General features: G+C 46.8%; 2 protein-coding genes and 1 pseudogene across 3 annotated transcripts in view; 2 read left to right on the forward strand and 1 right to left on the reverse strand.

The window, feature by feature from the left end:
- TIMP3 (TIMP metallopeptidase inhibitor 3) overlaps positions 1-12,949 on the forward strand; it is a 60,653-nt gene extending 47,704 nt beyond the window's left edge. For both annotated transcript variants that reach the window (XM_081591372.1, XM_081591373.1), the window contains exons 3-5: positions 6,952-7,063; positions 7,807-7,928; positions 9,060-12,949. In XM_081591372.1, the coding sequence (XP_081447498.1) occupies positions 6,952-7,063; positions 7,807-7,928; positions 9,060-9,257 (432 nt within the window). In that variant the 3' untranslated portion in view covers positions 9,258-12,949. The remainder of the gene's footprint in view (positions 1-6,951; positions 7,064-7,806; positions 7,929-9,059) is intronic.
- SYN3 (synapsin III) overlaps positions 1-15,009 on the reverse strand; it is a 436,230-nt gene that overhangs the window by 298,281 nt on the left and 122,940 nt on the right. The window contains exon 6 of the mRNA XM_081591365.1: positions 14,779-14,868. Within this exon, the coding sequence (XP_081447491.1) occupies positions 14,779-14,868 (90 nt within the window). The remainder of the gene's footprint in view (positions 1-14,778; positions 14,869-15,009) is intronic.
- On the forward strand, positions 4,129-4,247 carry LOC145503991 (5S ribosomal RNA; annotated as a pseudogene).

Below are 15,009 nucleotides of genomic sequence, written 5' to 3' on the forward strand. Positions count from 1 at the left end.
TGTTAACAGTGTGGGGTTGGACTGAGCACTCCTAAGAGCCCTCCTGGCTCAGGCATTTCAGGATTCTAAGTGCCCTGGGACATGGACTGTGTTGCTTCTAAGCAGGAGCTAGTTTGGGTGCCTTGGCACAGAGGACTGGGGCTCTACCCTGAACAGCTTGGCAGCTGGTCCATCATCCCTCTCCCTCACTTTGTAAGCACCTCCTTGCATGCAGCACTCTGTGCGAGGAACTGTGGAGGCCACAAGGGAGATGCGGTCCCTATGTTTAGGAACTATAGTCAGAGCAGACATGTGCATGGCAAATCAGGAGTTTGAGATGGGGTGTGCCCAGGTCCCAGTGGACTGCCAGCCTGAGTACAACTCAGTGCTCATATTTGCATTCCCAGCAATTAGAGTGGGACCAACAGGGACTCAGTAAATGCTTGTCCATATAATGAGGGAATGAGGGTGAAACCCACTGGCCTGAAACCCTGCAGAGGAAACAATTCGTGGGTAGGATTGAGAAGTAGGGAGAGACACAGCCATGGGTGGTACCCAGCCACCTTGGAGGCAGACCTCCAGGCCTCATAATTCCTGCGTCCTGAAGCCCGAGGTTAGATGTACTGAGTTTGTGGAACCTGTTGCTTTGGATTCAATTTTGGAAACATCCACAGCCTTCTGGTTATGTAATGTCCAGAGTCAGCCCTGGCCAGCTGCCCTTGGCTGCCCAAGCCTAGTCATGGGACCAACTTATGTCTTCAGACGGCCATGGGGAAAGAAAAGTGGGTGGAGGGGGGACCAACAAGAGCAGTAACAACCCAAAAACCCACTGCGTAACCCCTGGCAGCTGGCAAGCAGATGCAAAAGCAGATTAGACAAAGGCAGAGGTTCAGGAGAACCTCAGGCACAGACATTGCCTGAGGGCTGAACCTGAATGCTGAACATTTCAGCATTCTGAAAGAGATGGGAATACCAGACCACCTGACCTGCCTCTTGAGAAACCTGTATGCAGGTCAGGAAGCAACAGAACTGGACATGGAACAACAAACTGGTTCCAAATAGGAAAAGGAGTACGTCAAGGCTGTATATTGTCACCCTGCTTATTTAACTTCTATGCAGAGTACATCATGAGAAACACTGGGCTGGAAGAAGCACAAGCTGGAATCAAGATTGCCGGGAGAAATGTCAATAAGGTTCATGGGGCTGAACCTTAAAGACAGGGTGCTTCCCCTGTCTGCTCTGAAACAGCCCTTCACACTGTGAGAGAGGCTCAGGCTAGCAGAGCGCTGGGAGGGGAAGAGCTGGGGGCAGCAGTTCCTAAGCTTGCCCAGCTCCTCTCCTTCCTTCAGGGCCTGGATGCCAGGGTCACCAGAGGCCTTGCTGTGGGCACAATGTCCTGTTCCTGCCTCACTGGGGTAAGAAAGCCCCTGGGCATCGTTTAGAGGCCAAATGACGCTTGCTCACCTATCTGCTTCAGAGAAAACACACCCATTCCCAAGATGCTGGTCTTATGCTGTTCATTCACCATCTTTCACCCAGGCCCATGGATCAGAGTGCTGGGCATTAGAAAAGAAAATTCCCTGTCTTACTTGTGACAGAGGCTCAAAGGGAAATGAGTTGCCCAGAATCACACATTTCATTAAAGGCAAATCCAGTTCCCAAGCTGAGGTGTCAGGATTCCTTCCCAACCCTGGGTATTCTTTACATGACTCCCCAAATCTCCCTGAAATCCTACTTCGATCATCAACCACCATCTAGTACCTTTGTTAACTCTGCCCCTGCTACCAGCCCACTAGTAAATAAACCATAGAACTGGTCACTGCCCTTCTATCCAGAGAGGCCACTGGATTCTGCTGGTCTCCAGGTACCAGTCGGCTAGTCTGAGAAGGTGCAGGACAGAGGAGCAGGAGTAGGCCTTCTTCCCCTCTCTCACTTCCTTTCTCTCTTCCTCCCTGCCCTCTCTGTGCTTTGAACTGTGCTTTTCTGAGCTGAGGATACAAAGATAATTGTTATAATGAACACAAAGCTCCATACAAGTAACAATGAATGAACATTTACTATGTACCATGCATCCTGATAAGCCTTTGCATGGGTCAGTCCTCACAACAACTCGATGAAACAGATAAACATTATCCTCTATTTTACAGGTGAGACTTGAAAGATTATACAACAGTCAAGATCATTTAGTTAGAAACTGGTGACTAGAGTGAAATTAGAGTTTTTGCCTACAAGGAGATTACAGAGCAGCAGGCTGATTCACCCTTTCCGCCCACTTTAGGGGCTCCCCCCAACACACCATTTGTATCTAATTCCCCTAGGAAACAAAAGGAGGTTAGCTTGGGTTTGTGGGTTTGTCATCCAGCAGTGTAGCTCTTGACTTGCAAAGGGTGTATGGAAAAAGTCTTTGTAGGAAGAAAGGGAAAGAGGCCTGAGAGGGGAGCCTGCAGGAGTTTTGGCACTGGTCCCTGGGCGCTTTGTTCTAGAGGATTAGAGTCTACCCAGAGAGTCAGCTGGGGAAAGCAAGGACTCCCTTAAAGCACGGCTAAAGGAACTCAGAAGATGTGAGAATTTGAGCTACGCTATCTGACCTCTCTCTTTTCTGAGTTCCCAAACTCTCACCCCCAAATTTCTCACCAGATGAAAGGCAGGCAGACCCTCTCCCATATGCTAATTCTGGAGCCTCTGGTCATCCTCTCAGGTATATCTTGAATGTGCAGAGGAGAGACAGAGAGGGTGTTAGAATGTTGAGGCAGTTTATTGCAAACTCAAACTTGGAGATTAGCTGGGGCTGGGGTGCTGGGCTGCGGAGCAAAGGTGGAAGTTTCCAGAATTGGATGTTCTAATCTTTGGGGAGCTTATCTCTCATCAGAACTATGAGAAAGCATCTGCTTTGCTGTGGCTATAGTTTATGCCAAGGAAACCCAATCTCAGACTGGCCACAGGGGACAGCATGTGGGGGATATGATGTCCCAGCTGGTCTCAGGGGAAGTCCCATGGGAAGGCCCGCTGGTCATGTGCTGTGCATGTCCTGACCCTGGGGAGGACAGATCTGCTGGACAATCGGATTGCCTGGCCCCCGGGACTTCCTTCCTTCAGGGCTTTGTCTAATCAAAATGAGCAATGGCAGCATCTCGTCTTTGAAGCTCCAGCTGGAAGCCTTTCTGGCCACCCCCTCCCTGCTCTCCTCCTCCCTCCGGCCGGCCCACAGGGAGGGGGAGCCCCTCCACAGCCTAATGCCTGTGACTCTGTTCTCTTGTGCTCTACCTCCCCAGCTAGACAGCCTGATCTGTGAGAGAAAATCCAAGCACTTGGTACTTCAGGCAGGTTCTTACTGCCTCTGAAACTCAACTGCTTATAAGAGCCAGCATGAGTTTAAATGAGTTCAGGCTATAAAGCAGCGTCCAGCACAGTGCTGGTCTTCCACAGGCAAGCCAGAAATATCTGACAAAGTGGTGACAGTTCATGCTGCGAATATTGATCAAGACCAGACGGCATTCCATAAGAAATAGGTAAAACTCCCCAAACTCAGAAATTTCTTTCCCACATTACTTGTTCCTTCACTCCAAGGGAAGTTAAGTTCTTGGAACTTCAGGTACTTACTATCCACGAAGCAAGGCCAAGAGGCTTGTAAAGTCCAGTGTGGTGTGTGGGTATGTATATGTGTGTGTATGTGTATGTGTATATATATATATACAGAGAGAGAGAGCAATGAAATATTATAATGGAATATTATTCAGCCTTAAAAAAAGGAAATCTTGTCATTTGTGACAACATAGGTGAACTTGGAGGACATTATGCTGAGTATAATAAGCCAGACATGGAAAGAAAAATATTACATAGCCTCATTTATTTGTGAAATCTAAAAAAAGTAGAATTCTTAGAAACAGCGAGTGGAATGGTGGTTATCAGGATCTAGGAGATGCAGAAAATGGGAGATATTGGTGAAAGGTTACAGACTTTCAGTACTGAAGTATGTGTGAGTTCTGGAGATCTGATGGACAGCATGGGGACTATAGGCGACAACATTGTACGGCATACCAGAAAGTTGCTAGGAGAGTAGATGTTAAGTGTTCTCACACATAAAAAGGTAACTATGTGAGGTGATGATGTGTTAACTAGCTTCTTGTGGTAATCACATCGTATACATATATCTACGGCCATATCGCCGTGAACACGCCCCATCTCGTCTGATCTCAGAAGCTAAGCAGGGTTGAGCCTGGTTAGTACTTGGATGGGAGACCGCCTGGAAATACCAGGTGCTGTAGGCTTTTTGTAAGCCCTCTTGTAGCTCAGACGGTAAAGAGTCTGCCTGCAATGCAGGAGACCTGGGTTCAATCCCTGGGTTGGGACGATCCCCTGGAGGAGGAAATAGCAACCCACACCAGTAAACTTGCCTGGAAGATCCCATGGATGCAGAAGCCTAACAGGTATAGTCCATGGGGTCGAAAGAGTCGGACACGACTGAGTGACTTCACTTTCTATACATATATCAAAATAACCTTTGCATACCTTACATTGATACACCTTTTATCTGTCAATCACACCTCAATAAAGGCAGTGGGGAGTGGGGAAGGAGCAACCTGCCACTTCTGAAACCAGCTTTAACTATTTTGTACCAAGAGACGAGGCTGGGCAAGACATGTAGGAAGAAGGGGACCAAATTCTTCTGTCTGCTCATGCCGAACTTCAGTATAACTTACTTTAAACTAACTTTAACTAAATGTGTGCCAGGTGCTATTCTAAGGCATTTAATTCTCAAAAACACCTTACAAAGTCAGTTGGCTGTTGTTGTTTAGTCACTAAGTCATGTTCAACTCTTTGCAGCCCCCTGGATTGCAGCGTGCCAGGCTTCCCTGTCCTTCACTATCTCCTGGAGTTTGCTCCAAATCATGTCCACTGAGTCAGTGATGCCATCCAACCATCTCATCCTCTGTCACCCCCTTCTCCTCTTGCCCTCAATCTTTCCTAGCATCAGAGTTTTTTTCCAATGAGTCAGTTCTTTGCATCAGGTGCTTTGCCCCATTTTAGAGATGAAGAAACTGAGGCCCAAAGATAGTAAACAACTTTCCAAGAAGCTAATAAGTAGCAGAGACAAGATACAGACTCTAGCTGTCTGTCTATAGAACCTGAGTTTACCATTAATCTTCCATTGCACTGGCTGGACTAGATTAACCACCTTTCCAATTCTGAGATTCTCTGATTTTAGGACATTATAAACCCATTATAACCCTTTAAAATTTTTCAAACCAATTCTAGGTCTCTATAGCTACAGACATACTAATACTTTAGGATCAATATTTAGATTAAGCTAGATTAATATAAAGAAAAGACAACAAAATGAATAGAAATCTGCCTAACTTTACCATACATTTACTACAAATGTATTGTTATTTTCAGAATTGACTCTAAAAGGCTGCTCTGTATTTGTCAGACTCAGTCATTTATAATGTATTAAGATTCTGACTTTGTGTGTAAGTGCTAGAAACCATGTTAAAATAAGGTGTTCTTCAATTCAAAAGTAGCAATGATACTAAGCTGATTTCAACAAGTTGAGTTCTTACTGGGCAGGGGCTTGATTTTCACTCATGAAGCAGAGAGGAGAAAAAGGGAACAGACCAACATGGAATAAACTGAGGCTCCAATAGGCTGTCCTGAAAAACCTAGAGTGAGTACTGAGTTGGAACACTTGCCAAAAAGTCAAGGGTAATCCACACCAAAACGAGAAGTTGCTCGGTCTGGGAGTAAGTTCAAGGGACGTTCTCCCAAGGCCACACATGATGGCATGCACACAGCAGCCCTCTTAGGAATGGTTCCTATTAGAGCCAGAGAGGCACCATCCACCACTGAGGAACTGGGGGGTAGGATGTGACATGCCCCTGCCCCCCGTGGCATAACTGAAAACTGAGTAAAGACAGAAGTCACCCCTACCCCCTGCTCTTGGCTGCACTTCCTTGTTTAGCTGGAGAGCCCTGAGGGAGAAGAGGGTTGAGAAGGGAGGCCACGTCAATTAAAAGCACCTGCAGTGATGGTTGTACACAATCACAACAGCACTCCCCTTAAAAAGGAAGTGGCTCCCAAACCCTGTCAGTCCAATAAACCCATTATGATGGTGGGGCGGGGGCAGGGGGCAGGGGGGGCTCATGGACCACCTACCCCTGCCAGGCAATCACCACTTAAAAGAAAACAGGGAGAAAAAACAGCCCATTAGATTGAGTGGGAGACACTTAGATGAGACACCAGTGAGGTGATGTCTGGCTTTTTATTAATTACCATAAGTAAATTAACAACGCATGCCAGAACTAAAGCAGAAACACTGTCTTATTGGAAACCCTTGGGATAATCCCAGAGCCCATCAGCCATCATGGGGGATAATGGGATTCGGCAACACCTCGGTGCCCCCTCCCACCCCTGCCAGTTCACATGGTTAACAGTTGTCTCAACAGATCAGGGCCCGCAGAACGCTCGTGGACTTAACCAGGAATCACCAAGTGGGTTCAGCCTCCATTATGTTCACACCAGTGACTCTGAGCACATGCTGATGAAGGAGGCACATAGCTATAAATGGCACCTGCCTGCATTAGAGGCCCTTAGCCATGAGCTTGTGAGGCTGCCAGGGAGATGGAATAGGATAATGGTTAAGAACAAGTTCTCCTGCTTACATTCCTGTCTCTGCCACTCACCAACTGTGTGGCCTTAGACAAGCCACTTAACCTGCCTGGGCCTTGGGCTCCTCACCTATAAAATGGAATGGAAGGTGTGACTGGCTGGATGGGAAGGTTTCTTGGGGAAGGCACCAACCCTGGCTCAGAAGAGAGAGGAGCAGGTGGTTTTGGCTCTGGAGTGAAGACCCTTGGGTAGGTAGTTCAGAGACCGGCCACAGTGGCCTATAAAGGAAATCCGATCCCACAGCCCAAATGACAGCATGTGTTCTGAGGTCTGGTCCTCCTCTCATGACATTCCTTCTGCCCACAGATGTATCGAGGATTCACCAAGATGCCCCATGTGCAGTACATCCACACAGAAGCTTCTGAAAGTCTCTGTGGCCTTAAGCTTGAGGTCAACAAGTACCAGTACCTGCTGACAGGTAATGGCCAACTCCAGCATCTAGGTCAGGGTTTGGCCAAGGTCCACTGCTCTTCAGTTCAGAGGATGAAGGAGTTGTAGACCCAGCAGTGTTCTCAGGTCCCTGGTGATGTGCCCACTGAATTGTAAGGAGTTATCTAGAGTTGAGTCTATCTTACTTGGCCGGTGGTGGAGCTTGAAGTTCCTACGTGAGGCTGGGTTTTACTTATTTTTTATTAATTAATTTTTATTGGAGTAGTTGCTTTACAAGGCTGGGTTTTAGTCTCCATTCTACCACTGACTGGGGAGGAAATCTCCTAGTTTTGCAATTTCTCAGCTTTACTATAAGTAAAAAGAAATTGCTAGTACCTATTGCTCTCCACATCTCAGTCAACCTATTAGGTCTGTCTATTAAAGTTATCCACCTTTAGGCAATCAGTGGAGAAAAGGAAAAAAACAAAAGCAAGCCCAAAAAGCCATTGATGTGAAAACAGTTGGTCTCTGACCCCAGCTCCAGTGCTCACTGGGTTTGTGGATCTTCCACAAATCGCTTAACCTCTCCAAGCTTAATTTTCTGCATTTGGAAATTGGGAATACAATCCATCCTAAAAGGTATTGGAGAGGATGAAATAAAATCATGGGACTGAAAAGTACACAGTACAGACATTTCCTGGCCCAAGGAGGTTACTCAGTAGGCATGAATTCCTTCTCTTCTGGCTGGGTTCTGGACAAAATAACTCTCCCCTTATCCCTTTCCTCCTCTAGGCCGTGTCTATGATGGCAAGATGTACACAGGACTGTGTAACTTCGTAGCAAGGTGGGACCAGCTCACCCTCTCCCAGCGCAAGGGGTTGAACTATCGATATCACCTGGGTTGTAACTGCAAGGTAAGCCCCAGGGAGAGCAGGCAGGGGAGGTGCTGGCTTGCAGCCCTAGGAACGTCAGCTCCTCCAGTACTGGGCACTGGGCCCTTGGGCTGGGAAGGGCGTGCATGTCAGGCCTGGGCAGAGGGGCAGGTCTGAGCAGGGGTGGCGAGGAATGTTGCACCTATGCGGAACAGCAAAGAAGGAGAGGAAAGAATGCCTTTCTGCTGTAATCTATGCTGCCCACTTGACAGTTGCTGGGGCATGAGGGCTCTTCAGCATTCTTGACCCCCCGCCCCTCACTGTGACTCAAGGTTGTAGAAGGTACAGGATCCTTAATGGCAGGTCCTGCCAAGCAGTCCCAAGTGGGCTTGCCTAGGCAGCTGACTCACTGGTGGCCCCCACCCAAGGTGGCTTAACTGGTACAAGACTGCTGATACCACTTGCTTCAGAAGGTCGCTCTTCAACCTGGCCCAACTTCTTGACCCAAGCACAGAGTTAGGGCCCATAGCCTTGCCGCTGTGGGAGGCAGTTGGGCCAGTCTCTCAGTTAATTCTCGTAACAACTCTGCAAAATTGGGATAACAGTGTTTACTACTATTATAGTTTTAATTATCCCTATTTTGCAGATGAGGAAACAGAGGCCCAGAGAGTAGCTAGGCCTAGTCACACAGCTCACTAAGTCTGATTTCCAGCCTACGGCAGCTCGACTCTACATTTCTGTGCTTTAATCTTTCTGATTTCTCAATTCCCTACAACTGCTAAGAATTCCTATGCTTGCCTGTTACCACTTGAGAGGAAAAGCTCTCCCAAATATCTAATTCTACCACTTTCTGGCTGTGTGATTTGGGGCAAGTTACTTAACCTCTCTGAGGCTCTATTATTTGTAAAAGGGAGATAAATCAGTTATGAGAATTAAAAAATAAGATAGAAGCACAACTAAAGAATAAGATAGAAGCACTTAGCAGAATGTCTGGTACACAGTAGGTGCTCAATAAATATTGGTGAGTGTTATTTATATAGTTCCTCACTAAGGGAGGGATGTGGCTGGGCTCTACTGCAGAGATCTCAAGTTCTGAATCCAAACTTGGGCAAGCATCAGGGCTAAGTCCACCCCAGCAGAGTCCACCAACCTCTGGTTGTTATCTCACTGCAGATCAAATCCTGCTACTACCTGCCTTGCTTTGTAACCTCCAAGAACGAGTGTCTCTGGACCGACATGCTCTCCAATTTCGGCTACCCTGGCTACCAGGCCAAACACTACGCTTGCATTCGACAGAAGGGTGGCTACTGTAGCTGGTACCGAGGATGGGCACCCCCGGACAAAAGCATCATCAATGCTACAGACCCCTGAGCACCAGACCCGGCCCCACCTCACTTCCCTCTCTTCCCACTGAGCTTCCCTTGGACACTAACTCTTCTCAGATGATGACAATGAAATTAGTGCCTGTTTTCTTGCAAATTTAGCACTTCGAACACTTAGAGGAAAATCTATGCTGTCATATGGAGTTTATTTGGAACCATCCTCCTGGCCCCACCCCTCCCTTTCTTTTTGGTTTTTGACATCACCCATTTCCACCCGGAAACTTTTGGTGTCATGCCAGAAAGAATGAGGAATGGGTACTCCTCTTCTTTGTGATGATATAATCTATATTTTTTTAGGAAAACAAAAATTGAAAAACTACCCGATTAGGGCATTGTAATATCTACCCTTCTTTCTTCTTCCCCATCTCACCATCTCCCAGACTCTCCTCCCTTTGCCCTTCTCTACCCTCTTCCTCAGTACATAAAGGACACAGACAAGGAAGCTGCTGAAAAGCCAACTGTTTCAAATCAGTCAAGGGCAGCCAGCAGATAGACTCAAGGTACGCAGAAGATCTTATACACCAAGGAGATGCTACTGTATGTCCTTACCAGACTGTGTCTGTCTGTGTCTGCACATGAGAGTGAGGGAGGGAAGGAAGAAACTGCAAGAGGGTCTGGATGATGCAGCACACACACAGTTCCCCCAGCCCACTGATGCTTGGGTTGACCAGATGTTTCTGAGTCTGGAGCAAGCAGCCAGGCCAGAATAATAGAATTTTCTTAGTTGATGAAGACTTAAACATCTGCCTGAGGTCAGGAGGCAATGTGCCTTAGACAAAAGCTCAGGTGCGAGACTAAGATGAATGTCTTTCCTCTTCTTACTTCCCACAAGATTTCCTCCTGGAAACGTCTTTGGTAGATCTGGCCAGGAGCTTGCCTTTATGTAAATTGGAGAGATACGAACACCGTACACTATCCACAGATATAGAACAAGTAGATTTGGGTAGAGGATATTATTTCCAAAGTAGCATTTTAGTTCACCTAGGGGGGTGTGTTTGCATACACATTTACATATACCCACGTGGGGACATAAGCTAATTTTTTTTTTTACAGGACACAGAATTCTGTTCAATGCTGTTAAATATGCCAATAGCTTAATCTCTTCTATTTTGTTGTTGCTTGTTTGAAGAAAATCATGACATTCCAAGTTGATCTTTTATTTTTTTTCATTTTAATTAAAATTTGAAATTCTGAGCACCCTCAGCATCCCTCTAATTGGGGTCATCTGACCTCTGTCCTCCTTTCCTCCTGCTTCATGTTTGGGGCCTTCATTTAACTGCCTTTACTGGCGTGGCTCAGATGGGAGATGCGAGTTAGTGTGGGTCAGGGCCTGGGCACAGGAAGGAAAGCTGCAGTGTCCTGCCCTGGCTAGATGGCCACCTTTCCTGGGTTTGGGGACAACTTGCTCCTTTTCCTGTAGCTTACTGGCGGGTGAATGCCACCTCTGAAGGCCCTCACCTCATAGAATTAAAAGTGGTGGTCACTGGGAAAACCTGACTCTGCAAACAGCTGTAGGGTTTTTGTTGTGTTTTTTGAAATAAAACTATAATATAAATTCTCTGATTAAATAAAATTATTTTAAGTTTTAGTGTGAAAGTGAGATGCCAAGAGTAGGTGATAATGTATATTTTACAGAATTGAGGATGGTAGAATGGTTACATTTAACATGATGGCTCTGTCTCTTTTTTCAGATTATGGGTATTTGTCCTCTGTTAGTATTTGTATCTTCAGTTCATTCCACTTTAGGAAACAGAGCTGCCAATTTAAACGGGAGAAAAAAAAGAAGCAGACAACACAATGTAATGTCTCGCTCACAAACACAAGTGCCCAGGCAAGGTGTTTGGCAGAACCTCAGAGCGAGAAGGCAGTCAAGGCATCTGGTTTCCTGCAGACTGGTCTCATTACCTAGTACCTTTCACCTTGTGGTTGTGACATTTGGCATGCAGGAAACAGAAGGCTTTGCTCTCTCAGTGGGGCAGCGTAAGCAGAAGGAGCTGAGTTCAGCAGGCCAGTGGTTTTTAAGGGGTAAGCCCCAGACTCGGTGTTTTAAGATTTTCTTAATTTGAACCTCAAAGTCCTACAAGGTGGAACCCCTAACCTGATCTGCACAGGTGCCCTCCCACAACTGGACATCAGTGTGACCTCCATGAGGCATCTGGCTGTTTTTGGTCCCTGGTGGGGTCACCTCCACTCACACAAAGAGGGACTTGAGGTGAGGCCTGAGCATGAATCACCTGAAGTTTCCCTCTGAAAAGTTGGTGGAACCACAGTCCCATCTGCGAGGCCCTGGCGAGGAGAACAGCAGGTCCTGAGCAAAGAAGGGTCCGTTGCAGAGTGATGTCAGAGGGCGGTTTTTGAGCTTTCTATAAGCTATAGCTTTGTTTATTTCACCTGTTCACTTACTGTATAATTTAAAGTCATTTATGTAGCTGAGACACTTCCGTATTTCATTCATTTCATGAACGTTTTATTTTGCTAAATCTTATGTCATTTGTAGGCTGTAATATGTGTACACTGTGTTTAAGAGAAAAGAGAAAAACAAAACCCACGTGCCGCCATTTTTCTGAATCAAATTCTACAGTGGAATGGAGGGTAAAGACTTCTACTGTGCAGGCAGCTAGACTGGTAAATGGGGGAACTAGAAGGAACGAGCACTGGAGAGTCCTCTAGACTCCTTCCTGTTGGCATCCTAGTGCTTTCTGGACTATGAAGGAGGAGAGAAAAAACAGCAAGTACATTCACATCCTTGCTCTGTTATCAACTAGCCCTGGGCACTCTGCTGGTCATTCCCGTTCCTTTTTCCCTCTAGTCCATTCATCCACCCCATTGAGAAGCCATGATTTCATCTAAAAATCTGGGGCCACGGCACCTGTGATTCTGAGATGTCTTGGCCTCCTCTGGCCATTTCTTCTGCCTCCCTATGCAGGAGGCACCACAGCTAGGCTCTCACCTCTCAGGCCAATGCTCCATCTGGCCAGCACTAGGAGACTCCTGTGCTTTTTTACCCTTGCACAGCCCCAGACACATAATGGCAATCAGGCTACAGCCCATGAGCACCATTTTTCATACTGCGGTTCTTGAGCAGTTAAAAAAAAATGACTTATTGGAACAGCTGTCTCAGAGAAACTGTGGTCCCCAGGAGACAACACCCTCCCCTGCCTCTGTCCTTTATCATGTGCTCGGCTGACCAGCAACACGGATTAACCAAAAATGACACCCAAGTGTTTGGCTCCTGGCTATGAAAGTAAAAATATCACTAAAATAATTTTACACAAGAAAAACACTTTAAAAATTCTGACAGCAAAAACAAAACACAATGGGGGGCGAGTGTTGGGGAGACGGATATCAACAGCTTCCAAACGGGCTCCTGGGAGGCCCGAGAAGGGCTCACGGTCCGAGGGGAGGGGCTTCATAAACTCTCCCAGGCACCACCCTCCTTCCTCCTTAGCCGGTCTGCTGTCCTGAGACCCAGAAGTGATGGAGAGAAACCAACTAGAGAAAACCCTGTCTGGAAGGAATGTATTTGTTGCTAAATTTTGTAGCACTGTTTACAGTTTTCCTCCATGTTATTTATGAATTTTATATTCCGTGAATGTATATTGTCTTGTAATGTTGCATAATGTTCACTTTTTATAGTGTGTCCTTTATTCTAAACAGTAAAGTGGTTTTATTTCTATCACATACCTGCAGTCTCTTGCTTCTTTGTGTCCTGACCGCCGTTGGGGGTTATGGCGACCACAGAGGGTCTCAGAAGTCAGGTCCTGCCTGTTTTGGCCCCTGGCCTGTGCATAGTCCCTTCCCTCCATTCACCTCCACAGTATGGACCCACCCTGCCGCAGCCCTTTCCCCAGGGGGAAGCATTTTCAGGAGAGGCATCCTACCCTTCCTGTGGCGGCTAATCCAGCCCTGACCTTCCTCCCTGATTCTATGACCAGGGTTCGCCCCAGTTCTACGGAATCTGGATCAACATCTAATTACCTGTTAGTGGTTCGGGTATTCCCAGACTGGAGCCCTGACTTAGCCTTCCCTATTTTCTTTCTTAGAATCTCAACCTAGTGGAAGTGGGAGGGGGAGGCTTAAACAGCAGTCCTTGATGCCAAATGCCTGCCTGAAATTTCAAGTATGACTTGGCCTAGTTGGGAATGCCAGGAACTCACTACAGCCGTGCAACACCTCTCCCCCCACCCTGGCCCCACTCAGAACTTACAGCTGGGCCTGTCACCCTCAATGGGCTGGGTTGGCAGCAAACCCCTCACCCAAATATTGTCCCACTGTCGACAATGTTTCTAGGTATGGCTTTGTCCCAATTTTAAAACTACTCTATTTTGAGCACCTATTGTACGCCAAGCACAGTACCCTGTACACATGATCGTGTTAAATCTCAACAATGCAATGAAGTGGTTCCACTTTCATCCATGGTTTTCAACCAAGGAAGCTGAGGCTCACAGAGATCCAAAGCCTAGTAAGCAGGCAGAACTGGGATTCAAACTCAGGCTGGTTTGAGGATAAATCCTGAATTTTCATCACTGTTTCTCACTTTGTTGGAATATGCCGGGTTCCACATGCCCCCTTCTTATTCCAACCAGCACACCCTGGCTGGTATGACACCTCACTAGATCAGATACAAGGGAAAGATAGTCAATGAGAAACATTTTTGCCTGCTTAGACTGTCCCCCCACCTGGAGTTACCTATCAGTGTCTCCAAATAGGACTTGGAAGCTCAGTTGCCTAAGCTTGGGACTAAAAGCAGACTGTTGGAACCCTATTAACCATCTTGTGCCCCAAGACTTGTGTTCTCTGCAAGGCATGCATGGGGCCATAGCCCTGCATTCCTTTGACCAGTTTAAGAAGACCACTGACCATGAGAGCAGGCATGTCACGGGCTCTTTCCAGCAGCCCAGAACCCTTCCACCCAACTTCTGGCCGCAGGATGGAGAGCTCCCCACCTCATACCCAAAAAGATGTTCATGTTTCCCACCCTCCAAATGGGAGGCTATCCCACATATTCCAAGCTAAACTCCAACCACTTCCCAGCGACAACCTTGGGTATATTCAAAAGTTTGGGTGCAAAGAGGATGCACAAGGAAACTGTCCTTTGACGATTAATGGAAATAAAATATCACTGCTTTTATTAAAATAAGAGTTGAAACCAAGTCCTGCACACGGCTCACATGAAATAACATTCTACCTTAGAAACATCTTTCACCTTTACTATCAACCTTTGTTTCCAATTGCCAGCTCAAGTTGTCCCCTGATTTGCTGAAAATTCCCAGTGTCCCACGGAATGCTGTGTATCTTTGTCATTTACTCTACCACCTGAAATTTCACCTGGAGACCTGAGTCTTCCCCTGGAAAGCCAGGTGTTCCCACAGGATGTCACAGCTCTTCCTTAGAGCCTAGGTGGTCAGGGAGCAGCCCCATGCCCACCTTCTCCATTCAAATGGGCTGAGTACATGGACATCTGTATTTATTCCATACCACAAAAATAATGAGTGAAAAAAGGTACTCACCATTGGCTTGTGATTGGGGAAAAATGTTTGCTCCACAAGCGGGAACTTCTCAGGACCCAGGGAATGGAAGATCTTAATGAGCTGAGAGAACTAGGACAGAATATGACAGAACATTGGTCAACCACTGTTACCTGGTATGGCGAAACATCCCACTTGATCCCAGGCCTCAAGCACCTATCTGCTCCAGTAGCTGCTCCCTGTCCACAGGATAAAGGCCAGAGTCCTTGACTG

Source organism: Giraffa tippelskirchi, chromosome 4, assembly GCF_054371585.1.
Source record: "Giraffa tippelskirchi isolate mGirTip1 chromosome 4, T2T-mGirTip1v1.2.pri, whole genome shotgun sequence".
Lineage (NCBI taxonomy): Eukaryota > Metazoa > Chordata > Mammalia > Artiodactyla > Giraffidae > Giraffa > Giraffa tippelskirchi.